Source organism: Triticum dicoccoides, chromosome 4A (assembly GCF_002162155.2).
Source record: "Triticum dicoccoides isolate Atlit2015 ecotype Zavitan chromosome 4A, WEW_v2.0, whole genome shotgun sequence".
In the NCBI taxonomy this organism is placed as follows: Eukaryota; Viridiplantae; Streptophyta; class Magnoliopsida; order Poales; family Poaceae; genus Triticum; species Triticum dicoccoides.
Genome location: NC_041386.1, coordinates 25,215,288 through 25,241,278, shown reverse-complemented (window position 1 = coordinate 25,241,278; position 25,991 = coordinate 25,215,288). Strand labels below are relative to the sequence as shown.

Below are 25,991 nucleotides of genomic sequence, written 5' to 3'. Positions count from 1 at the left end.
CAACCAAGCTGCCAGTCCTAAGCCGAAGCGCAAGAGCAAGCGCACGAAGGCATACACGGCCGCCGTGGACAAGCTTCTTTGCGAGTGCTGGCGCGACATTGGACAAGACTCCAAGACGGGCGCCGAACAAAATTATTCAACCTTTTGGATTCGTGTTCATCGAAAGTTTCATGACCGCAAGAAGTTTCGGCCTTACCAATTTATGAGCACGCGCGGTTGGGTGTCCATTTTCAGGTGATGGGGGGTGATCCAACAAGATTGCAAAAAGTTTTGCGCCACTCTTGAGAGCGTCAAGGCCCGCCCCATGAGCGGCATCGGCATGCAAGACATGGTATGCTAGCAATCCGCCCTCTTTTGTGTCATCAAGTTCATGCTTGCGTGTTCTTTTACGTATCATTTGCCCATATGCTTGCATGAAAATATTTTGTAGGCATTTCAAGCTTTGGAGGCATTCAAGGTTCAAAACAACGGCAAGTGCTTCAATCTTTCCCATTGCTTTCGGGTCATCAAGGACGAGGAGAAGTTCAAGGCGCAATATGCCGCCCTCAAGTCGCGTGGGGGGAAAGCAAGCCGTGGAGGAGGTTGGGGAGGGCGAGCCGGCACGACCGCGTGGGAAGACCAACTCCAAGAAGGAGGACAAGCGAGATGCGGCATCCAATGCCTTGATCACAAGTATAGAGGGCATGATGAACAAGAAGGACTCAGGGGAGGAGGAGCGCCGACGTTTTATAGAAGAGCAAATGAACGCCTTCATGAAGATCCAAGGAAGGAGGCTTGAGATGGACGCAGAGATACAAGCCAAGCAGCTTGAGATGGAGGCGGAGAAACAAGCCAAGATATTAGAGATCGAGGCTGCCAAAGCCAAGACCAAGACGAAAAAAGTGGCACTCGCGAGCATAATGACCGGGGTGAAGATCATGAAGGTGGATCTCAACACCGGGTCGTCAAGAAAGTGGCCGTGGTTCGAGAAGTTGCAGACCGATATGTTTAAATTCGACGACGAGTGATTTATGGCGGCGAGCGCTATCTTTTTTATGTCGGATCGAGAGAGCAGATGTCGATGATGAGATTCCGGGCAGAGATTGATGAGATCAGCAGGCATGGGGAATTTCTCGGGAAAAAAACAGGCATGGAATGGGAGCCGATTGAGCGAAGAGAAAGATGTAGAGAGTGCGTGCGTGCGTCGGCGGCGGGAGGGGGCGACGCGTGGAGGGGCAGCGGGCCGCGGTGGCGCGCTGCATGTGCGCATGCACGCCACCCTATAGCCAGCCGCACGCACGGACCGACCGCTCGCTCCTCACATTCACTGCGCGCACAAATTAACCAAGTGATTAGCCATGGACACGCATGTGATTAGCGGCCGGGACGCGATGGCGCCGGCGGCCGGGGACGGCGGCGCGCGAGGCAAGGCGGGCAGCCGGAAGCACCTCTCCTCCATCGCCAACTACGTCCTCCACCAATGCTCCCTGTACGTCCCCCGCCCTCGTCCTCCTCATCCTGTATTATCATCTCCGTTGGTTAATTGATCGATTCACGGCGACTCGCCATCGCTCTGCTCTCGATCCGTTAATTCTGTTGGTTCCGCTGCCGATTTATTGGGAGCAACTGTATCTGTGTGTCTGTGTGTGTTTCCGTTGATGCAAAGCCCTAGGCGGGGTGCACCATTCTCGGCCAGATGAAGCACGGTGCTGGAATACTCGGTGTGTTATTTCGGTCACTCTGAATTAAGGAACAAAAATTGCTGTATTTTCCTCAGCGGCCTAATTGATGCCGTATATGCTAGAAGTGGCCCGGCGCGTTCTTGCGACGATTCTGTTCTAATTCATAACTGTTGATATTGACGGAAGTGTTCAGGTTAACCACTGAGAATTAATTGTCGCTAGTGTTTTGTGCATTCATGTTCATCAGATTCAGATACAGTCGTACGGAAAAAAACGTGTTGCTGCCTCTTATGCCCCTGTTTTCGCGTTCAGTTTAAACTGAGACTGAAGATATGGTTCAGTTTTGCTACACTAAGAATTCTTTTGGTTAGAGATGAAATCAAGTAACTAACATGTCCATGACATACAGGACGCTGCACAAGAGCGTCGACGATCTAGTCGCGGACTTCGAGTCGGGCCTGAAGAATGCCGCATTGGACAACTACTCAAGAAGACTAGTTGAGTACTGCAGCCTTCAGGCTCTGCAATCTCTAACATCTCCTGATCTAGGAGACACGCTTCATGAGGGATCCCTTGGTCGGTTCACGTTTGATATGATGCTAGCCTGGGAGACGCCCACTTCTTCGGATCAACAAATTACCATGGTCAGTGACTCTAGATATGTGTGTACTATATATGACAAATGATAATGCTTCCATTCTGAACTGACTCGACCCGCTAAATATTACAGGAGAGCATAGCAAAAGAGAGAGAAGATCGGAAGGAACCACTTGGAGCAAATGAGGCTGTGATGGGTGATGACACGTCGCTGTTCTATTCGGATATGATGCCCCTTCTTGTAAGTGTGCATGCCAAAGACACGACTTATTTTCGGTATACTGATGTGTAACTTGCTCTGAGCATTGATTGATTAACAATCCCATAGGTGAATGAAGATCCGACAGTCGGAGAAGATGCATACGTGTGGTTTGGATCTGTATTTCCTTTGGCTTGTGACGTTGTCAATGCGCGATTCACTTTTGAAGCCCTCACCGCTACCACAGCTAACAGGCTACACTATCCTGCTTATGACAAATTCCTGAAGGAAATGGATAAGTATGTCACAACTCACAACTCCCACGGTCAGATAATATTCTCCCTTTATCAAGCATGAGTTGAAAAATGCATCAGGCACTACTGCCACGCCCTTTTTGTTGGAAATTTTCTGTTACAAGAAAGCTTTCTGTTGGGTCCTCCAGAAAGAAGTTCACTGTTGGATATCCCAGCACTCAAATGGGATTTTCGTTGTTCTCTTAGGTCCTTCAACTTTTTGCAAAGCTTGCCAACTCCAACAGGAGTTGAATTCGCTGAAGATGAATTCATCTTGCACACAGAGGGTACAGCAGGAACACAAAGGGTGGTTCGGCACATTGGGACCGGCAGCTGGCCTGGTAATCAATCCAATCTTTATTTGTTCTTCTGGTTTCTTTATCCTAACGTAGTAAATTGGTAATTTAGTATATAGATCATTTTGGCATTTGTACATATGAAGTATGGAACGTCTGGCTGCTAATTTCTGATGGACTATGTAGGCAGGTTGATTCTGACAAACAAGGCCCTGTATTTTGAGACTTCCGGCATAATTTCATATGGGCCTGCTTTCAAGGTCGAGCTTTCAGATACTGGAATGAATCAACAAGTTAAACCAGCTTCAACAGGTCCTTTTGGTGCACCATTGTTCGACAAAGCCATTGAATTTGAATCACTGTGAGTTCATCTATCTTAGCCTTATCCTCTTGGTGGCAACCAGAAGGTCTTATATTGAACATTTATTATTATTATTATTATTATTATTATTATTATTATTATTATTATTACTACTACTACTATTACTACTACTATCATCATCATCATTCACTCACAGAATGCTAGCAAATATTTTTTTTCGGTTGCATAGTAACCGTTAATTCATCTATGCAGACCGGAACCTCTGCTTCTGGAGTTTCCGGAGATGACCAGCTCTACACGTCGCGATCTGTGGCTTACCATGATAAAAGAAGTAATCTTTCTCCACCGTTTCATACCGGCATACAAGATAGAATCCCCTATCCACAAATGGGAGGTACATTCAAGAATCATATTGGGAGTGATAAGGCTCCATGCTGCAAGGGAGATGCTAAGAATGTCACCGCCACCACCTTCTAGCTTCCTAATATTCTCGCTTTATGACGACCTTCCAAAAGGTGATTTTGTGCTCGAGCAATTAGCAAACCACCTGAAAGAGACGTCGACCATAATCCCGTTCAGTGCATCATATGTGTTCAAGAGTTTGAGTAAGTCGGATCCAATTGCGCTAAGTGCGGAGATGGCAAAAGAGCATGACAGGGACTCGAGTACCCATGAACAGCCTTTGACCTCTCTGGGGAACACCATTGATAAAGTAAGAGGTGAGGCGAGGGAAGTTACAGTTGCTAATGCTCCTATTGAGGGGATGAAGGAGGAAGGTCTCACTGATAGCCTTCTTGTATTAGTGGTATGATTAAAAGCAAAAAAAATTCCTCCTACGTACCTCTTCTTTCAGTTCCAGTTGTTTCTTGAATTCTCGTACTACTAAACCAGCATTGAACTGAATATCTCTGTTCGTTCTTTTGTTTGTATAGGGGTTGGTAAGTCCCATCAGCAAATTGGGTCCGGTGATCCAAGAGATAATCTCGTGGGATAGACCGCAAGTCACCGGCGGTGTCCTTGTTGTAACTTTGCTGACCATATACAAGTAAGATAAACATCATCATATCACTTACACCGGTCATATATTTGCGTGTACATGAGTCTGAAATGGTACGGGGAATATAATGTCCAAGTTTCATCTTCTCTATTGCAGCGAGTGGGTCGGTTATGCACTGGCAGCATCCTTGATACTGGTGGTGGGCGCGATGGTCTGGGCCAAGGAGAGGAAGTTAGGCGAGATATGCTCGGAGGTGATCATCGACAAGTCCTCGGACAAGACGACGATGGAGAGCATAGTGGAGGCGCAGCACAGCATGAAGAAGGTGCACGAGTACGTGAAGACGGCGAACGTCGTGATCCTCAGGCTATGGTCCATTGTTCTAGCCCGCTCACCGAAGGTATATATGATCGCACACTATTTGTGATCACTGATCATCCTTTGTGCACTATTGGGGTGCCGTCTGTCACATATGTGGTTTTTGGACAATCCTGTTCTTCTGTCTGCAGCACACGGAGACGGTGATCTGGATGCTGACGGGCCTCGCGGTGGCGCTGGCCGTGGTCCCTTTCAAGTACGTCCTGATGGGGCTGACGGTGTGCTGCTTCGCGGCGAACACGAGGGTGGCGAAGGCGGTGTCGGACCCCCGGGGCGGCCGGCGCTGGAGGGAGTGGTGGGAGTCCATACCCGCCGTCCCGGTCCATACGGTGGACAAGGGCGAGCTGCGGACAGGTTGAAGAGAACGCCGGCTGAAAATCCATGGTCTCGTGTAGGTAATCTTGCTATGTATGTACACGCTGGTGGCTTGCTTTGTGCTTCACACTGAAACGTTGTGCCATGAACACGTTTCGTGGGATGTTCTTGTGTATGAATAAAAAAGATATACGTAATCAGGTTCTGAAACAAAATTACATACTTTATTAAGGCCCAGTTTTTTTCGCTGATTCTTCTAGAATCTTGAGAATTGACCCTTCACCCAGCTTCCTTTAGAATCTTGAACCCATATTTTTTTTCACAATCCTAGTTATTTATAGCCTAACTAGCTCGGATTGTAAAAAATTGATGAGTCCAAGATTCTAGGAGAAGCTTAGGAAAGACCCCATTCTCGAGATTTTATGAGAATCGACTAAAAGAATTGGCCCTAAGACACGTGCAGGGATAGGCGGGCGGCGTTTTGGAGCCCGGGCTCATCTAAGACACACAGTATTTTAAAAAAAGTCAAACGATTCAAAATAAATAAATTAAAATTGGATAGAAAAAGTCAAATGATTCAAAATAAATTAATTAAAAATGGCATCCAGGATGCTGAATTGTGCGAAATCTAATGAACAAATGGCACTCGAAGAACTTCTACAAAAATGGCTCAAACATGTTGGATGCAAACAAATTTACATGCTTGCTCCTAGGGCACTCAAACATCTTGGATGCAAAACAAATTTCAGATTTTTTGAATATAGTTATTGTTGAATTTACGGGAGTAGACATCCGTGGATTACCGTGGCAAGAGTTGTTTCTCTGGAAAAAAAATTAACCTTGGGTCCATTTCACGTGATCACTGGATTGAAATGTTTCTCTAAAAAAAATTGTAACTTTGGGTCCATTTCACGTGACCACTGGATTGGAATCTAACGGCCACTCTCTTCTTCCTCCTCCCGATAGTGACCCTATTCTTTCTCCTCCCGAAGCCCCGACCCACCTAGTCCGAGGTGGCATAATTGTGTCGCCGCCACCTAACATCGTCCTAACTGCCACTGCAATCGATGGACACTGCCGCGTGGCATCTCGCCCCACCCATGCTACCACCTTCCTTGTGCCATCGTCGTAATGGGCTTCCCTCTAAACCCTGAGAATTAATTTTGGTATCGATGACCCCGTAGCTTCCCCCTTCCTGCCCCAACCATCATCCGAACCTTCGAACATACTATATCTCCTTGGTAAGGCCTCTCCGAGGACGTGACGGCTAGCCGCATCACTTCGTCTCAATCATAGATGTTGGCCAAATTGACGACTGAATCGTAAAAAGACTTTAGTTGCCAAGGAATAGCAAATTTGATCGATGTTGTGTAATCGTGTATTTGTCCACTAAATAAATAAAGTGACTAAAGAGGGGTTCAAAAGAAAAATCGTAATGTTATTAGCGTCTGTTCGTATTTTCGCAGCTCCAAGCAAACACCTCCCGTATCGTTGGATTTGGTCGCACGGATTTTTGCACAATCTTGAAGCTGCGCCAGCTTTACTTATTCGTTCGCATTTTCACATCTCCCGGCGAACGATCTCATCTAGTTTCCCCCCTTGCTGCTATCTCTTCCTCACTCTCCCATTCCCCACGTTCCAGAAATCCTCCCGTCATGGCTCGGCTCTCAGTGCTGCGGCGGTAGTGGATCCCGGTGATTCCTGCCTTTTTTTCACACATGCTGTTTGGACAGAGGCAAGCTGGGCTCGGGACGGTGTGGCTATGGTGGCCAGGGCCATGGTGGTGGTGGTCGCACATTTCATTGTTGTCGTGGGGCTGTGTGACGCGATTGCCGGGAATGTGTGGTGATGATCGACGGGGGACGCGGTGGTGGTCCAACGCTAGGCATGGCCGACATATCCTCCCCCCCGGGAAACAAGTCAGGCTTATATGTTGCACATCAGTTTTTGTTTTGCTTTTTTCTTGAAACAGGTTTTCGCCCCCGTTTTATATATAAAGCAACAACCGAACTACCGAAAAAGTACACGGGCGAATGATACAAGGTGGTGAGGTATCCCCCTTACAAGTCGAACCTGAGATAGCCGACACATGCATAACACACACGACTGTGCTACTAGCTACGGGGACCGGAAGCACTAAGCACCCCCACACTATGACCTAGCACACCTAAGCTTCACGACAACTCCTCTAAGAAGGAGAACGGCGCAGAGCGTGGCCATAGCCGAGTCCATACCGAACAAAGGTCTTCACTCGGAAGACCAGGCACAGAGAAAAGAACCACAACAACGTCTTTAAAAAGAGCGCCCCATCCTCGGGTGTCACCGTGAACGCCACTACCCCGCCCCACCGAAGAGCGGGCACGTCTGAGCTCCCCGTCACCACCCCTCCCGTTGCCCATACAACCCTAGTGACATGGCTTATACTCCCTCTGTAAATTAATATAAGAGCGTTTAGATTACTATTTTAGTATTCTAAACACTCTTATATTAGTTTACCAGTAAGCTTAAGCACCCACGGATCGCGTGGGCCCGGCCGCTGGAAAACTTGAAATCCAGGCGCGACGCGCAAGCTTAAGCACCCACGGATCCAGCAATGGCGCCAGCACCACAGCAAGAAGCTTCTCCGAAGCTCAGGGTACTGGAGAGCGCCGTCGTAGCGCCCTGGCCGATCCCTCCGGTGCCGGAGACCTCCCTCCCGCTCACCTTCTTCGATGTCTTTTGGCTCAACTTCCCGCCGGTGGAGCGCGTCTTTTTCTACCACCTCGTCCCCGGCCCCGGCGCCGCCACCATCCTCTCCAACCTCAAGACCTCACTCTCCCAAGCCCTCCGCGCCTTCTACCCGCTCGCCGGCCGCCTGCGCCTCAGGCCCGGCACCACCGACCGCCACGAGCTCCACTACCAGCCCGGCGACGGCGTCACCTTCACCCTCGCCATGTACGACCTCGACGTCGACGAGCTGGCCCTGGACGGGCCGAGGGAGGTCGCCAAGATCGCACAGCTCGTGCCGCCTCTCCCGGACGGCGGCGCGGTGCTCGCCCTGCAAGCCACCGTGCTGCGCGGCGGCCGCGGCCTCTCCGTCGGCATGGCCCTGCATCACGCCGCCTGCGACGGGGCGTGCTCCACGCGTTTCCTCCACACCTGGGCGGCGGCCAGCTCCGGCGCCGTCGCGCCGGCGCCCCCAGTCATCGACAGAACTCTCGTCAAGGACCCAAGCGGTCTTTGCGACGCCTTCATTAGAGCCATGGCGAGCACCGAGAAGAAGAATGACGTCAAGATGGCCGGCGATAAGCTCCTCCACCACCTTCACTCTGTCCATGGAAAACATACAGCGCATCAAGGACGTCGTGCGGCTCGCCGCGGCTGGGAAGGGGGGCGCGCCGCCGCGATGCTCCTCACTGGTTGCCACCTTCGGCTTCATCTGGTCATGCCACCAGCGCGCTAAACACGACGACGCAGCAAGTAACGGCGGCGGCGGCGACTCGATCTACTTCATCTTCCCCGTCGACCACCGCTCGCGGATGGAGCCTGATCCCATTCCAGACGAGTACCTCGGCAACTGCGTCGGCGCCGCCCTGAACGCCGCGCCCAAGGACCGGCTCGCCACGGCCGGCGCGGTTGGCCTCTTCACCGCGTGCACGGCGGTGGCTGCGGCGATCGAGCAGGCGGTGCGCGTCGGCAGCATTCGGTCACCGGAGCTGTGGTGGGAGCGGGTAAGGGAGGCCATATTATCCGGCGACGGCGTGCTGGCCGTGGCAGGGTCGCCCAGGTTCCGGGTCTACGGCGTCGACTTTGGGTTTGGGCAGCCGGCCAAAGTGGAGATCGTATCCGTGGCGAGGACTGGCGCCATGGCGGTGGCGGAGAGCCGCCGGAGCAGCGGCGGCATTGAGGTGGGCATCTCCCTGCCATCGGATGCCATGCGGAGGTTCCAATGCTGCTTCCACGATGCCATCGCGTGGCTGCAGTGCACCACACCATTAAACAAGTAGAGTGGTCGATTAATGCATACTTCGATGCCTATGGGTGCACGTGATGGAGTGGACTGGTCACTGGAGCGCACATGCAGCAGCATCAACACGCCCATACCGTATCTACACACTGTTTTGTAAGAGCATCTTCAGCCGTTAGGAGGCGCTAAAAATCGCACCATGGAGACGTATCGGCGAAAATCACGTGTTGGGGCCATAATGCTTTTCAGTCACGGGACCATGATTTATTTAAAAATCACAAACTAGGCGCAAATTCATCCAAACTTTAATAAGTTCATACATATTTAAAACATTTTACAAAAAAAACGCTATTAGGTCCGCCGTCGTCCTCGCTGCTCCTTGCCGTCTGACGCCCTTGAAGCTCTACATGCCGAAGAGCATGTAGAATTGTGTGTAGTCGCCGCCGCCGCCGCCGCCGTCGTCGCCTCCTCCGCGGCCGCCGTCCCTGCTGCACCCCTCCCCAGGTTGGCGCAGCGGGTTGGACAGTCCACGTGGGCATCCTCATCCTTGTCGCTGTCGAGGATCACCACGCCGTGCTCGTCCTCGTGCCCACGCTTGCGGGCGGCTATCTCCTTCAGGGCTCGGCGCTGCCGGACCATCTCGTTGCGGAGGTAGTCGCCCCGCGCCCACTTTAGGGCCTCCTCGTCGGAGAAGCCGCGCCAGACTATGGCCTCGTACTCCGCGGGGCGGGCAGGCTCACGAGGACGAGGCGGCCAGAGGTGGGGGAGGAGTCGGCGATGCGGACGCTGGAGCTGCGGGTGCGGTGGCTGACCGACGTGTCCTAGGGCTCCGGCTTGACGGGGCGGAGGCATGGAGAGCCGGTCGAGCGGCCGGACGAGGAGGAGGACGCCCCCGGGTCCATGCGCCTCCGCGTCCACGAGCTCCCACATCGGCGGGAGAAGGACGGGGGAGCGGGGTACTCCAGCCTGGACGTGTTGCTGCCCTCGATGTACTCGAGGACGGTCTCCAACGTGCAGCCTTATGATATCAGTGGGCCCACATAACAAAACAAAATAATGCGCATGCATATACGGGAGGTCTCGTGCATGGTTGAAAATCCTCTCTCTCGTCCGTGTTCATACAGCCGACAAGGGCGAGCAACGAACAAGTTGAAGAGAACACTGACCGTAGGTCCCCGGGTCTCGTGCAACCGCTTCATATGCATATATACACGTGTGTAGCTTTATTTGCGCTTCACACTAGCACAATGATTTGCAGTTTAAGCCCACGCCATGATTCCGTGAACACATAGTCGAATGTTGTTTTGTGCAGGGATGAAATCATTGTGTAATCATTCAGGCCCCAAAACCAAAGTGAACAATCATGTCAGGATGGAACATTCTGCAGTTTCAAGCGTGTGGGGTGGCTCAGCCTCTCGAACGTACTAGCCTGAACAAATACAATTAAAAAAACGAAAATGTTAACGCCCACACGTGTGGGCGTTCACCACTCCGTCCACACGCAAGCATCGCCGTTGGTTTCGTTTTGCACGAATCTTGGAGCAAAAGGGCTGGTTTTCGGCGCCACGTTGGACGATTCTAGTGTGCGGTGTGCGAGTGGGTTCGCCCGCACGGTAGTTGTCATCCCGCGGTCAGCGGTTGCCACTGAGAGGCGTGCGGTGGAACTGCCATGCGCCCGCACGTCACGGTCCGACCGCAGTTGACGTCAAACACGTCGCACACCCCTCCACCCTCTCCCTCACGGTTCCATTCACTCTCCCCCGCGTCGCATTTACTGGCACAACCCACTCGCATTACAGTCCACTGGAGGAGAAGGCGAGGGGAGAAGGCGACGGCGGAGGCGGGACAGTCGACGGTGTTCGCGGGCGTTGGTGGTGCTCGTCGGAGCGGAGCGGCGTCGCCGGAACGCGTGCGGGTCGAAGGTAATGCTCGCTTCATCTATCGCATACCCTCCCTGATTTTGTTCCCCTCTTTCCTTCCTGTTCGATTTCTAGATCCATTCCTAGAAATTCCGGCGATTCGGCGGTGCGCCGGCATTCCCGCCGCTGCGGCGGTGCGCCATAGTTGTGTGCCTGCCGTTGCTTCGTGGGAGTGGGCAGTTTCGTCGCCGCCGCTGCGGCGGCATCGTCGGTGAGGCTATGCCTGCTCGTAGGCAACGCATTAGTCTTGCATTTGGATTTTGAGAGTTGTCCGCCGGGTTGTTTTGGTGCGGATTGGTTCGAAATTTGGGGTTGCAGCCATTTCGCGCGAGAATTGTAAGGGTGATTTTGAGGTTGAAGTAGTTGCCATTGAAACCTAGACCTAGTCTAGTTTTGGGGTTGAAACTGCAGACTGTGGCGAAATTGGTAGTATGATTGAACGTGAACAAATGTGCGGCAACTAAACTACCTGAAGAAACGTGGTAGTTGCCACAAACGTGTTCTCCCATGTGGCAACAGATTTCCGAAAATGACTGTCATAGTTGCCACCCCAAAACGAGGTGGCAACTAATTTCATTGAACTCCTGTGGCAGTTGCCACATGCATGCTCTTCCCATGTGGCAAATTTTAATTCTGTTGAACTTGTACGATAAGTAACCAGAAAAAATATGCTTTCTGAATGTGGCAACTATGGCAGTATGACCGAACGTGAACAGGTGTGTGGCAACTAAACTACATGAACAAATGTGGCAGTTGCCACAAATGTGTTCTCTTCTGCGGCAACATATTTTCTGAAACTGACTGTCATAGTTGCCACAAATGTGTTCAAGCTCACACACAAGGGGGGCAACTAAATTTTACTGAATGAATGAGATAGTTGCCACATACACGCTCTTGAACGAGGCAAACTGATTTTTTACTGAATTTACATAATAGTAACCTCAAACATTCTTTTTCATTTGTGAGACTTGTTTTTTTTCTGAATTATTTGCGACAGTTTCCAAACTTTGATAGTTGCCACAATCGGTAGCACTGGACGGAACTAATGTGCACATTGAGTTGGCGTGTTTGCCACTTTGGATTTTGTATAATCATGTTGCAATACAGTATGTGAACACAATGTCTGTTGCCACAATACAGATATGACAGTGTGGCAAACTGGCTGCATAGTATGGCAACCACATTTGCATTCAAATAGTTAATATTTTTCTGTTAGGTGGCAACTGCTTACCCATTGCATTTTACATTTTCGCCATTAACAATTTGGTCTGTTCCTACATCAGCAGAATGGCTCGTGGCGATCATCAAAGTGATGATGACGATTTCATGGATCCACCTCAACGTAATCAGGCAACTGGACGGAGAAAAGAGGGCGATGAGGTAACTGTCTGCACACCCGCCCCCCTCCTCCTGATTTATGTTATTTGTTGGCAGCTAGATCTTTTTTATAGTCATCCATCATGAACTAAATTTTCATAACATTGCAAAAACATGGCAACAGCTCAACACTTTTGTGTTTGTTTTTTGCAGAAGAAGAAACGTATTCGCAACAGAGCCTCCCAGGAACGTCTGACCGTGTTGATTGACAAATTCACTGACGATCAAAAGGGAGCTGCTGCTGAGATGGGTATGCAGGTTCTGATGGATGTCCGGTGTACGAACCTTGTCAACCCGGTATGCGACTGGCTTGGTGAGATATACGATCCCGCCTCCAGGGAATTCGTGATCCCGGGACGGGGAAGACTTCCATTGAATGAGGAATCCGTGTTCTGCACTTTGGGTGTGCCTCGGGGACATATCAAAGTCCCGTACGAGGTTAATAATGAGATCGAGGAAGAGCTGTTCGCCCGTTTGTTTCCTGGGTTGGAGGCAATGCCGAACACGTCTGTACTGGCAGATTCTCTGCAGGACATGACGACGCACGGAGAAGTTTTCAAGATGAAGCTACTCATGTACCTCATCTCAGCTGTTTTCGCACCGACCACTTCTCTTCGCCCAAGCAACAAATGTTTCCCCATCCTGGTGAATGATCCATGCTTGCTAGTGCCAGTGTTTTCGTTGCGTTTCTTCCGTTTTGATTTCTGATGCGGCAAACTCTTTTGCCCTGAAATTTTGTGTGGCGCAGGCGAATCTGAAAAACGTGAAGAGTATGAACTGGTGTAAGTTTATTGCCGACTTTCTTCACGATGCTTTCAAAAACAAGATGTACCAGAAGGGTTGTCGTCTGCACTTAATGGTATTTATTTTCACCAGATCTCTGTGTGAACTCTTTGTTTATAACGTACTTTTATTTCATGCATGACAATCTGGTCATAACAAGATAGCAACTGCCATAGTGACAATGTGGCAACTGCCATAATGACAACGTGGCAACTGTCATACTGACAATGTGGCAACTACCTTCATATTAGCATGGCAACTGCTATCACAGTAGGATGACAACTGCCATCACACTTTGATGGCAACTAACACATACATATTATCGTTGGATCATACATTATCCTGCTCTCTTTTTTTCTGAACTACAAATTAACCACGATGGCAACTGATATTTTCTTTTCTTTGCAAAATTGTTTTAAATCAGCTCATGTATGTCGACTCTCTTGATCTGTCCATCGTGGATTTCACCGGGATAGGAGGCCCGCCACCTACTCACAAGTTTGTTGTTTCTACGTGGACCATCAGCGCTGTCAAGGCTGTGCTTGCCGCAGACAGGGCAACTGATGGCACATATGGAAAACTACAGGTTTAGTTTTTGTTTATGTCTTTTTCACACGGCATGCTTACAAATTTGACATGACGCAACCGTCCGTGGTTTATAAGGCATGCTTACAATTTCTTTTTTTGTTTTTTTCATAGCTGATGGCCAAGCATGCTATAGACTACGGCGTGTTTGGGGGGCCTCAAAAATTTGAAAAGTGGATGGACGTGCACTCAGCTCCGTCTTGCCCTTCTGAGGTAATCAAAATGTCCACATCTACGGTTTGCCGTGGATTACATGTTGATGTCGCGAAAGCGAATGCAGTACGGGTGTTGTTTTTGTTGATGCTTCTTGTTTTCGTGCACAGGTGAGGGCACCAGTGGAGCATCTAATTGGGCAGTTTGCATCCGGAATGACCGGCCTGCTCGGGAAGTTGGTTGAGGGGTGGACGTCCCTCAGTGCCTCTGACAGCGACGCGGTTGCGAGGCAGTTCACTTCATTTGTCCCAGAACGTACACATCGGCCAACCGGTTGCCGTGGCCGGTATGACTACAACAGCTCCCAAGAGCCCGGTGACACACAAGATGATGTGGATGGAGACGCTGGCCTCAGCAAGGACGACGACGATGACACGGATGACGATGAACACGCTGAAGTTCGCACATGCGGCAACAAGGGCAAGGATGCAACAGGTGCCCACCCACCGGAGAAAGTGAAAGAACATACGGCTGCGAGAGGCGAGGGGGTTTTGCCATCAAGGAGGGGGAGGGCTCCAGAGGATGTTGGGCAGGGTTCTGCTGGCAAGAGGTCTAGGATCGACCCCGTAGCTGCCAGGAAGAGGTTTGACTCTCAAATTTAGTTTTCTGTTGTGTATCTTTTCTTTGGAACAATCTCATCCATTTCTTTTGCACTTGTTTTTTGTCAAGCGCGGCAATTAGTTTGTTGTCTGACAATTGCCACCTTCTTTTTTCCTTCCATCTGTTGCGTGCAGTGAGCCGACCGCTGGTGGACGAGCAGCTATGAAAAAACAGGCGCCAACGCCAACCCGTGTTTCTGCTCGCTTGAACAAAGGTGCCCCCATTGCCGGTGACATCCCTTCCACCAGGTCTTCTGCTCGTACGACGACGACCAACACCGGGGATCCTGTCGTGTTGCCTGACCTGAGGAAGGCAGTCAAGAAGTAGGTTTCTCCATGTGCTTTTCATTTGAGATAGCGGTTTTTTTCTTGATTTTTCAATGCAACTGGTCTGCTTTGTCACATGTTCTTCTGTTTCATCCCCCACGAGGCAACTGCTGTTTTTCCAAATGATTTCTTCCTTCATTTTTTAAATGTATGGCAACTCCTATTATCTTTACATGGCAACTGGCATCTAGGCCAAATGGCAACTATTTCTGTACCTAATGGCAATTGTCATCTTTTTTTTTACCATTTTCTTCTGAGAGTTCATCCCCCACCTAATTTTGAAATTGCATTCCTCACAGATTAGACATTTTCTATCATTCCTTTCAATTTGCCTAACTTTGATAACTGCTGCTGTATGGCAACTGCTAACTATGGCACATGGCAAACTCATGACCCCCTTACATGGCAACTACCAGCTTTTTCCACTTGTTTTTTAGTTTTTAATGCTTCTATCATTGCAAACATATTTTTTTGTCCATTTTTTCATACCATTTTTCACGTGCTTTTTTTCCTTTGCAGGGTGAAGAAGACTACTACGCGTGGGGCCAAGCATATCAGTAGAGACCCACTCGAACGCCTGCATTCAAAGTTGTCAACAGGTGGCAACTCAGATGTACATGAGGCGCCAGGCGACAATACTGCTGCTGCACCGTCAACTGCTCCCACTAACTCTGATGCAAGTGGTCGATCATCTCCGCCGGCTGCAGATGTGCAGGCTAGAATAACAGGCATCCGTACATCGGGGAGTGACGAGTCGGTATCCGCCAGGACAGCTGAAATATTGCCAACTCTTCTGGCAATGAAGGATGCTGCTGTGAGCCATGCCACCCCATCAGCAAGCGTCGAAGTGGATGCTCCCGAGACCAACCTAGGCAAGGAAGATTCGCGCTCATCTAACACTGATTCCAAGCGCGTGCCTGGTGTCTCACCTGTGTCCATGACAGAAGCGGCTGAGGTGGCACTTCACAAGGATATGCCATCTGCAGATGAGAATCCTGGCACAACAGCTCCAGCTCCTGTCGGTGGAGATACTGCTAAGGCGACCGTTCCGCGTGCTGGTCTTCCACCTAGGCGTCGTAGCCCCCGCAAGCAATCAACAGACACACCCAACGCTCCGGCTGTAGCTAGGAGCAGGAGAGACGAATCTGGTTATGTTCCTGCGTCCACACTGTTCCCGCCACCTGCAAAAATCAATGTGATGGAGAAACCGCCAGACCGGAGCACAACTGATGCAGGTGTCAAGCCGGGCACGAGTGACGCAGAGGAACGCCCGGAGCAGACTGCGCCTTCACCCGCAGCGGAAATCCCCAGCATAAATCTGCGCACTTCCAGGCTCCCAGTCAATGTCGGTGTCCCCTACAGTCCAAACAAGAAGATTGTCATGAAAGCTGCGGCTGAGACCGCTGACAACACGCCCCGCCCTGCAAATAAGGCCGATCATTTTGTAGCGGCCGATTCAGATATGCTTGTCGATCTTTCACCCTTGGATTCTGCCCCGAAAGTCGTTCGTGGTCCGGCCAGTAGGAATGAGAGGCACCCAATGGCCTTTATCCCACCGAGCTTCAGCCTCGGCGTCAGTCAAGATCAAGCGGTGGTGCACGATCCTATACCAGTTGCCTTTGCTTTCCCAGGAGGCATGCCCGCAATGATGGCGCAGCCAATGGTCGAGGGCAGGAGGACTGTCAAGTTCGCAGAGCCAATTGTGCAAGGTACACTCATCACGCACTTACGATTTTCTTGTATACATGTTTGTAGTTTGACTTTTGTCCCAATCACATTCTTTGGGGGTCCTCACTTGTGACGGCAACTGCCATGTGACGACATGGCAACTGGATTTGATGCACCATGTCACCTACGTTTTTTTCTTGCTGCCATGCTGCGTTTGACATTTGGGCAAGCACGTGGCAACTGAAGTTATTTCAACATGGCAACTGTAGTTACTGTCACATGGCAAATACAGTTCAGTACACATGGCAACTGGATTTGCCACATCATGCCACCTGCATTTTTTCTACCATGCTGCATTTTTTCATACGGCATTCACATGGCAAGTGGAGCCGACACAACATGGCAACTGCAGTTGCTGTGACATGGTACCTACAGTACAACTAGGTGGCAACTACAGTGCAACTACATGGCAATTGTATTGGCTATGTCATAGCGACTGTAGTTGGACCACCCATGGCAACTGCCCCACTTTTTCTACCTACATATCACATCATGGACCTTTACCTCCTCACAATCCATCTATTTTTGGATTTTATATGTATCCTAACCCACTTTTTTTTATATTCATTGCAGCCACCCCTGAGGAGATTTCACCGTCACTTGATGAAGTTTACCGCATGATCGAGGAGACAGCATTGCAGAGGAGTTCCTCACGAGGGCAAGGGCAATCAAGTTCCAATGTGCCTGCAGATACGGTATCTGAGGATACCATTAGGAGTGTCACCCCTGGTCCTGTGAGGCAGCAGAGGGTAGTTCATCCACCCCCGCGAAAGACTACGAGCCCGAATTCAGGGCCACTAAGGAACAGACCCAGCTGTACGATATTGTCAAGCGTTTTGGAAATGCGAGGACCAACAGCAAGCACATGAAGGAGCTGAAAGCGTAAATTACCATACCCCATAATCTCTCATCTTGCTTGCTCTTTTTTACCATTTATCCACTTCGTACTTTTTATAAATGGTCCGCTTACGTTTTAGTTCTTTCATATATTTTTTTTACTTAGTAGGCATGATTCTTCCATGCTATATCGTTTTCATACAGCTCATGTTTGGACAGAACGAAAGTCATTCAGTGCGGAGCGACGTACGTCGACCTGGGTGATCTTGCCGAGTCCGTGAGGCCAAACAGAAAAATGTCGACGAATGTAGTTGCAAGCGGGATCGACTACATCAACAATCACAACGATGTATGCGCCGACAAGATAATCATGCATTACAGTGTGACCTGCAAAATATAGGATGGTGACTTCCACCACAAAATCCTGAGGAACAATTTTGCACAACACGGTGACTTCAAGCTCACACTGAAGAAATATGTGAGTACTCCTTTCCTGTCTGCACCGTTTTTTCACATGGCGTGGTTTTTTGCCAGAACATGTACTTGTGTTTTGTGTGGCAGAAGTTTTCATGTGGCAACAGTTGCCGTGCACACTGACTTTTTGATTTTTTGTATCCCCATGCAAACTATGTGGCAACTTGATAGTAAAATACATGGCTCATTTGTTCATACAATGGACGACAACTTTCTTTCAACTACTCCCACCCATAATAAAACATTTCCACGTGATTCTAATTTTTTTGTCCCTCTGTTGTTATTTCATGTGAACTTTGTATCTCATTTCTTCACTTTTTAAAATGCAGGTCATGTTCCCCATGTTCCAGGAGCTTGCACCACACGACCGACACGACAAGTGTGGTCACCACTATGCGGTCTGTCTTGACCTGAAGAACCAACGTATCGAGGTGCTTGATTCAATCCGTTCGGAAGCTGATGCAGACCTTACTACGCATGCCGAACTCTTCATCAAGAACCTCAAAGAGACTTGGAACCGTCACTACGAACATTCAAAGGTCCAGATCAGGCATTTCCCGACTGAGTATGTGGCGACTGTGAAGCAAGGGAACACGTAATTTCTTTTAACCCGCTCCTTCATGTGCCATTTTTACATCAATCCACCCCCTCTTTTTGTTGACACATCTGAACTGAAGTCCATCTTTGCTGCAGCTGTCCATTTTGTGTGTTCACCTGAACTCTTTTTCCTCGTGCAGGACGGACTGTGGCTTTCACGCGCTGGAATACTTTGCAAAGTGGGAAGGCAGAATTGTCCCCGCTATCACAGATGCAACGGTCGTTGAGCTCCGAAAAATCTGCACATGGAACTGGCTGACGAATGAAGATTTCAACAAGCGGTCCGGAGCACGCGAGTTCGTGGAGGAAGCTGTCAAGCAAGTCATCAAGAAGTACAAGTGATCACGTGGCGTTACACACCAGACGCACACCTTACATTCTGTTGTTGAGGAATGTAAGGTACTATCTCTCTGTTCTTTGTCGAAAACTATGTTTTGTGTGGTACGTTATGACTGCAACCTCGTGTAGCCTACTATGTAATGGTGGCGTGTTAGCGACATTTTTAGTGTTTTCTGTAATACATGTGTGGACGTGAACCTATTTTAGGCATTACATCAGATCTGTTTTTATGTTTATCATTACGACAGTGGTTTCGTCGTTTCTAGCATTGTTTTTTGCTGTTTCGAATGCGTCTGCGATGTTTCCAAAAAAAAGATGGCAAATGTAGTTCAACAGACATGGTTAGTGAAAGTCATCGTCATTTTTTCATTTTTGGCTGTTTTGCTTGCTCTTTTTCATCGCTAATTGCACCGGCTAGCATTGGGTAGGTTTATCATGTAGCCATAACCTTTGCTGCGGTTTATGCACGTTTACGCTTTTTTTTCCAACTTGTTTTCCCATACATTGCACACAACACACTACGTGCTTCTAAACCGCATCGTATTTGTCATGGGGATATATGCCATGCAGAGTCATTACAAAAAGCATCCGGAAATTTTCAGTACAGCTAACATGGCAGATACATCATAAATAACATGGCAGATCCAGTACAACTTACATGGCAAATCCAGTACAACTAACATGGCAGATCCAGTACAACTAACATGGCATATTTAATATAAAGTAGCATGGCATATTTAGTATAAAATAGCATGGCTTATCTAGTATAAACTAGCATGGCGTATTTGGTATAAAATAGCATGGCAGATTAACTACACATAACATGGCAGATTAAGTACCCATAACATGGCAAATGCATTTATCCATTCAATGAATGTTCCTTCTACTTCTGTCCCCATCAAGAGTCATTCTCCCAATTAAAAAAAATCCCATCGTATAGGGGTACAAAACAAAATGTCCACATGGACCATGTCACAGCGCCCCAATTTTTGCTCATGGATTGCCCGCCCCTTTCTTCGTTTTCTTGTGTTTTGCTTGAATCTCCAGTCCCGACTTGTACCTTATCTCTCTCGGACGACCCTTTGTGATGGAACGGGGTGGGTTCCTGACCTGGGTTTGTGTGCTTGCTGTTCCAGATCCTATCTCTGAGTTTTCAGACGATGGCCCCGTGGATGAAGGCACACTTGATGTGCGGGGGAACCGGTGTAAGGCTTCCTCGGCTTTCCTTTTTTTGATCTTATCAAGCTCTCTTTTCAGTGCCTTCCTGTGTTTTTCTGCGACTCTCGCTGTGTCATCACTCTTGCACGCTTCATCAATTAGCTCAGCATAGTTCTTTGTCAGCACAATGTGCCTCACGGCTTCCATGGTTGACTCAGGTCTCTCGTCATGCACAGCCAGAACTGCGTGTGTTGTCTGCGGAGCCAACGCGTCGTCAGCGTCCCAAGTCCATCGCCTCCTTATGAAATGGCGGGGCATGCGTGTCACAGCGTTCATGTCCATGACTTTTAGTATGTGACAGCACACAATGCCGTCCCGTTCGAATTTGCAGCATTGGCAGTAGTACTCGCCTTCCCCTATCGAGGCTCTGACGAAGTAGTTCCTTCCTTTGTCCGCGTCTTCAGGTTCTGAATCTGACATGCCCAAAATAGAATACACCTTGAACGTATGTTCGTCCACCCGGAAAGTCGTGAACATGCTGGCACGCTTTATTTCTTCCTGAAATCTGCAAGTTTTGTGTGTTTTCTGTTAAACTTTCGTGCGATCTTTTTCTTGTACACCCTTATGTTGTCATGGAAATAGAAATACATTTTGTTTGAACATGGCAAACATAGTTCATTGAACATGGCAAATATATTGCGTTGAACATGGCAAATGCAGTACACTACACATGGCAAATGCATTACAACATACATGGCAATTGCAGTACAACAGACATGGCAATTGCAGTACATTTTCAACTAGATATCGTCATTTCCACACCAACATTCCTCAATGGAAGCACATTGCATAAAACATGGCAACTGCATTTTTATTAAACATGGCATCTACAGCTGAGTAAACATGTCAATTGCATTTCAAAAAAAAGGGCAGATGCATTTCATTAAACATGGCAACTGCATTTCAGCATATGTGTCGCCAATATAACATTTTTTTAGCATTTTTTGACATTGGCATTTGCATGCCAACATGCTCCAATGGAAGCACAGCGCATAAAATATGGCAACTGCACTTCATTCAACAAGGGAAATGCACCCGAGCAAGTATGCCAAAACAAAATTTTCATTTTAACATGGCAACTGCATCTGAGTAAGCATGGCAAACAGTATTTCATTAAACATGGCAGCTGCATGTCATGGCAACTGCATTTTGCACTCTATAAGGCCCCTACTGACTTGGTGCTTTTTATGCAAATAAGACTATAAATGCAACTGACTTACTTGTTAAAGATCTTGTTGGTGTATATCTTGCTCATTTGCCTCTCCATCGGTAAATACGTTAGCATTTTTGGCTGCTGTAGGGCTGTGGTCGTTTCTTGCTGTAGCTCAGATCCTAGAATTTTTTGTTGCAAAGCTGTGTACTGCTTGGCAAACTGTAGCAATGAGTTTCCAGGGCTGACGTACCGCTTTAAAACAGCATTGAACCCCTCGCTGCGCTGCGTAGTCTGCAGAAAGGGGAAGAAGCACTGCATGAAGTAGGCCGACACCCAGTACATTCGCTTCTCCCACAGGCTAACAAGAGTCTCGTTGTCCTGGACTTGATGTGTTTCAGTCATGGCCATCCAGCTCCTTTCAAACTCCTCCACCGTCAAGCTGTGGTCCACGCACAGCTCGAATGCCTTGTGCAGCTCTGGACGGTCGGCAAAGAACGGTCCTAGCGTCTCCTCAGTCTTCTTTATAATGTGCCACCTGCAGTGCTTGTGCACTGCCAACGGAAAGACCTCCTCTATGCCTGCACGCATGCTGAAATCTTGGTCCGTTATTATGTTCATCGGAGCAAGTCCATTCATGCACTCCAAGAAGGTCTTGAACAGCCAAACGTACCCATCTGTGTCTTCGTTCCGGACGAGGCCGCATCCGAACTGCAACGACTGATTGTGGTTATTTATTCCTATGAACGGAGCGCATGGCATCTTGTACATATTGGTGAGGTACGTCGCGTCGAATGAAATGCAATCTCGGAAATGTTTGTAGGCTCTCCTTGCAGTACCATCCACCCAATACATGTTCCTGACACGGTCCTCATCGTCCAACCTTATCCTGTAGAAGAAATCTGGATCTTCCTTTGCTTTCGCATCGAAGTAGGCTATTGTGGCCTCTATGTCTGCCAACTTGCTCTCTCTATGGTACTTGGCCTGTAGGTTTGTGACGTCAGCTGGTATGTACGGCATGCTACTCAGAGTCCCCTTTTTGCTGTGGATGAGAGATAGTATCTGTACCATTCTTGATGGACCGACGTTACAATCATGTAGCAGCTTTACGAATTTCCTTTCGACGAGGGTGAACCCTCTGTGGGCGGTCAGAAATTTCACCAGGTCGAACTTCTTTATGAGTTTGTGGTTGTGCTCGTCAAAATACTCATTGACCACTCATGTTGCTCCATCTACGTTTAGCTTACACCGGACAGGCACCCCGTATTGAGAATGATGCCTCTCTTTCGTTCCGGAACGACAGGCGCAACACCTTTCCCCTTCTTGTTCCTCCGTGCCTTGTGGCACCTCATCTCACCTCTGCTGTATTCATTAGTTTTCTTAATTTTCCTATGGTACTCGGTGTTGACCGCAAATCCATGGAACTTTGTGTATGCCTGGTAGTATTCCTTTGCTTCTGCGAACGATCCAAATCTCTGCCCAATGTATGGTGGCTGAGGTACCACGATCTCGGATTGCCCACCATCTTCATCCTCTTGTGCGTCGTCGTCAGTTTCATCATTCGCTTCAGTATCGGCGGCAGTTCCATCTACTCGAGTGTTGCTAGTGCTTGTGTTCAAAGGGGTGCTCGTCGGCATTGCTGGAATGATTGCCATTCCCGACTCTGACTCGAAATTGTTTGCGGCATGACAGTCTACTGGCTGGTGGAACGCGTCTTCCGTGCGCTCAGAGCTCCCCGCAGTAGATGTCCCCGCACCGCTGTTCACTGTAGTTGTAGGTTCTGTAATAGAAAAAACAAGCACGAGAGTAAGATTTTTTGGTTGAATAAGATGTGTATCACAACGGATCACACCATCTTCGATTGATTTGGCACGACATATTTTCAAACAGCAAGCCGTGAGACTGCGTGTGGACATGTGTGGCAGCTGTAGCTGTCCAGTCATGGCAGGTACTGTTCAACAAACATGGCAACTATTGTTTTGCCTACAAAAAACTACAAACAACAAATGTAGTGATGTTTTTTGTGGTTCATTTTTTTCCTTACCTTGTTGTGCTGCATTTGGCCATCTTGTGTGGTCTGTGACACCAAAATGTCGTGCTCCACCTACAATTTGTGAAGCTTGCCACGGGACGATTGCCGTGTCACCACCAGCGTAATACGCTGTAAGCATAGTAGTGGTTGGTCAATTCATGGCAATTTGCAGTTTGTGCTAGCACGGCAACTGCAGTCGCCCCTGATGTGGCAACTGCAGTTTTACTGGCATGGTAACTATAGTTCCATCGGCATGGCAACCGCAGTTGTTCCTCCATGGCAACTGCAGTTGCGATGACATGGCAACTGTAGTTGCTCTGGCATGGCAACTGCAGTTGTTTCTCCATGGCAACTGCAAGTGTCCACTGATGGCAACAACAGTTGTCCAGGGATGGCAAATGTAGTTTTAAATTCATGGCAATTGTAGAAGTCCAGTCATGGCAATTTGGAGCTGCCAACTATGCCCCTTCTGCTAATTGAACATCCGCAACTTCACTTTTTTTATGGACTGACCTGTGTATGACGTCGATGGCAGGTACATGGGTGCTGGCTGATGCCACGTGCTGCATGAAGGCCCTGCATTTTCACCCGTGATAACTCGTGAGTCCTCTTGCCAGTTTTTTTGCATGTCCATTTTTCACGTCCACAGCAGTATGTGTTTTCTTTGGTTTTGCATTACCTTGATTAGCCATACTAGCTAGTTGAGGTTGGTTGCCCGTAAATATGTCAGTGTTAGCGCCTTGTGACTGAATTTGCCATGGGGCCCCCCTGAGAGTGTTTTGGTCATAAGAACCTGCAAAAAAATGGGAGTGTAGGACATAAGTAGAATGTCATCTTCATCGTTGCGAAGTTGGCAACTGCTCTCTTCTTTTTGTTACCACGCATCATACCTACGCCTGCATACTATTCTAGTAGTGGCAGCAACGGCCCTGCAGAGATGAGTTGACTATACTCTGCTGCATCCCAAGGCGGTGTTTCTGGCCTTTTAGAACCCCAAGCATCAGCGCCACCTTCGCGATTCATCCTTTCCGCGTCTCGATTCTTTTCCGACATGTTCTCAATCACTGGATGATCAAAAAGGCATCAATAATCCACAAGAATTGTATTCTTCTGCTGCTTGCACATGGAAGATAGGGATGGCAAGCAACAGGTCAAAATAGGTGGCAATTGTCATCATACACAAGCGGCAACTGTCGTTACACACAAGTGGCAATTATTTTTTCCCACCTTCTTCATTCAAAAAATCGTCCTTCCTGCCCTTTTTTAGGGATTCCTACTCATCCATTTCATACCCAACTACTTAAGTGCCTAAATTAGGCACCTAAGTTAACCTCAAACGTAGTACATGGCAGATCTGATGTATTCTGCCTGGCAATTGCGAATATACACCGAACCATGCAGTGTTCTACCCCTATAGTATGGATCCAGTACAAGATCGGAAGATTTTCAGCCTTAAGGATGAGAGGGAAGGACGAGATCGAGATTTTTCACCTGGTTTTAGTTGATCATGTCTGGAGGGCTGGATTGGAGTGGGCGGCTGGGGATGGGAAGGGTTAGGGTGTGGTTTGGGGTCGGAGCGCCCTACGGATCTGCCCTGGTTGCCATGGCAACCAGGGATGGCCGGCGACGGATGTCGGGGTTCGAGAGGTGGGGGACGATGGCGGCGTACGAGAGAGGGGATGGATCGGAGGCGTGGATCGGCTGGGTCGTGCGGGCAGCCGGTCTTCTGGCCCGGACGAGGCAGTGCGGGCGGGGTTGCCACACACCGGACGTGCGGGCCGTGCTTTTGTGCGCTCGGACGTGGTCGTGCGGGCCGATCCCCGTTTATGCCGCACGAGGCGTGCGGGCGGGTTTCTATCGACGCCACACGTGTGGCAGTTATTCGGACCCTAAAAAAAGGTATGTGTGCTTGTGTTTATAGGTGCGAGTGTATATGTATGTTCCGTGTTTTAAGGAAAAAAAAGATCAGGAGGGTCGGGCAGCGATGACAGACGGCACGTCGTCTTCCTCCGTGGGCTGGGCTAGGTGGGTTGTGTACTGTTCCTCAGGGGCCTCGTGGCAACAGGGCCGCAGCCACGACCACTGCCCTCTCGCCTCAGGCGTCCCCCGAGCTTGTCTCAAAAAAAAAGGGCGTCCCCGAGCCGCGCGCCGCGCGCCGCAGCTCCATGGAGGTGGTGAATCGGAGAGCGAACAATTTCAGACATACGTGGGCGTGGCCGCGTCGAGATCTCCAGGACGCGATCTCGTGTCGCTGGTTCATGATTGGCGTCGCTGGCTGTAATGACGCGGTAGCAATTAATTCAGGCAATCGTGATGGATCCAGACATGGAGAGGGGAGGAATTAATCCCAGATGACGACTGTTGCTTGGTTGGTTCACCATGGTACTACTAGTATTTTTTCGGCACCCACTACAACAGTCATGACTTTTTTTTATGGTAATACGTGTATCATTCATATTGTAAAGATCAAAATACAAATCACGTAAACACCGACATGACAAGACTGAAAAGATAACAGAACATCTCTGAGCTTGACACTAACGTCCGTCACCTGCCTCCGGCACCACCATATCAGCCACCGAAGAAAAAAAATGTCGGATCACCTCCTCACCCGAGCTCGACGCGGCTCCATTATTGATATGCAGTTTAGCGGACCTCCAAGGTGGCTCATCAAAAATGAAGCCCTTGTTGTTGAACGAATTAGACGGATGCAACACCCCGGACACGCCATCTAACTTCAAATCTCAGACCCCACCACGACTAAGACGGCGAAAGAGGAAACAATACCTGCCATCCATAAACCACAAAC

The 25,991-nt window shown here is 49.0% G+C and overlaps 1 protein-coding gene and 1 pseudogene across 1 annotated transcript; both read left to right on the top strand.

Moving 5' to 3' along the window:
- The first annotated feature begins 1,370 nt into the window (after nt 1–1,370).
- LOC119283374 lies at nt 1,371–5,291 on the top strand. The gene is made up of 10 exons (XM_037562945.1): nt 1,371–1,468; nt 2,071–2,305; nt 2,392–2,499; nt 2,587–2,756; nt 2,958–3,091; nt 3,233–3,407; nt 3,621–4,173; nt 4,301–4,413; nt 4,522–4,765; nt 4,875–5,291. Exons 1-10 carry the CDS (start codon nt 1,371–1,373, stop codon nt 5,100–5,102), a joined length of 2,058 nt encoding a protein of 685 aa, XP_037418842.1. The 3' UTR covers nt 5,103–5,291.
- A 2,241-nt stretch (nt 5,292–7,532) lies between these two features.
- On the top strand, nt 7,533–9,147 carry LOC119288581 (annotated as a pseudogene).
- Nucleotides 9,148–25,991: the final 16,844 nt, after the last annotated feature.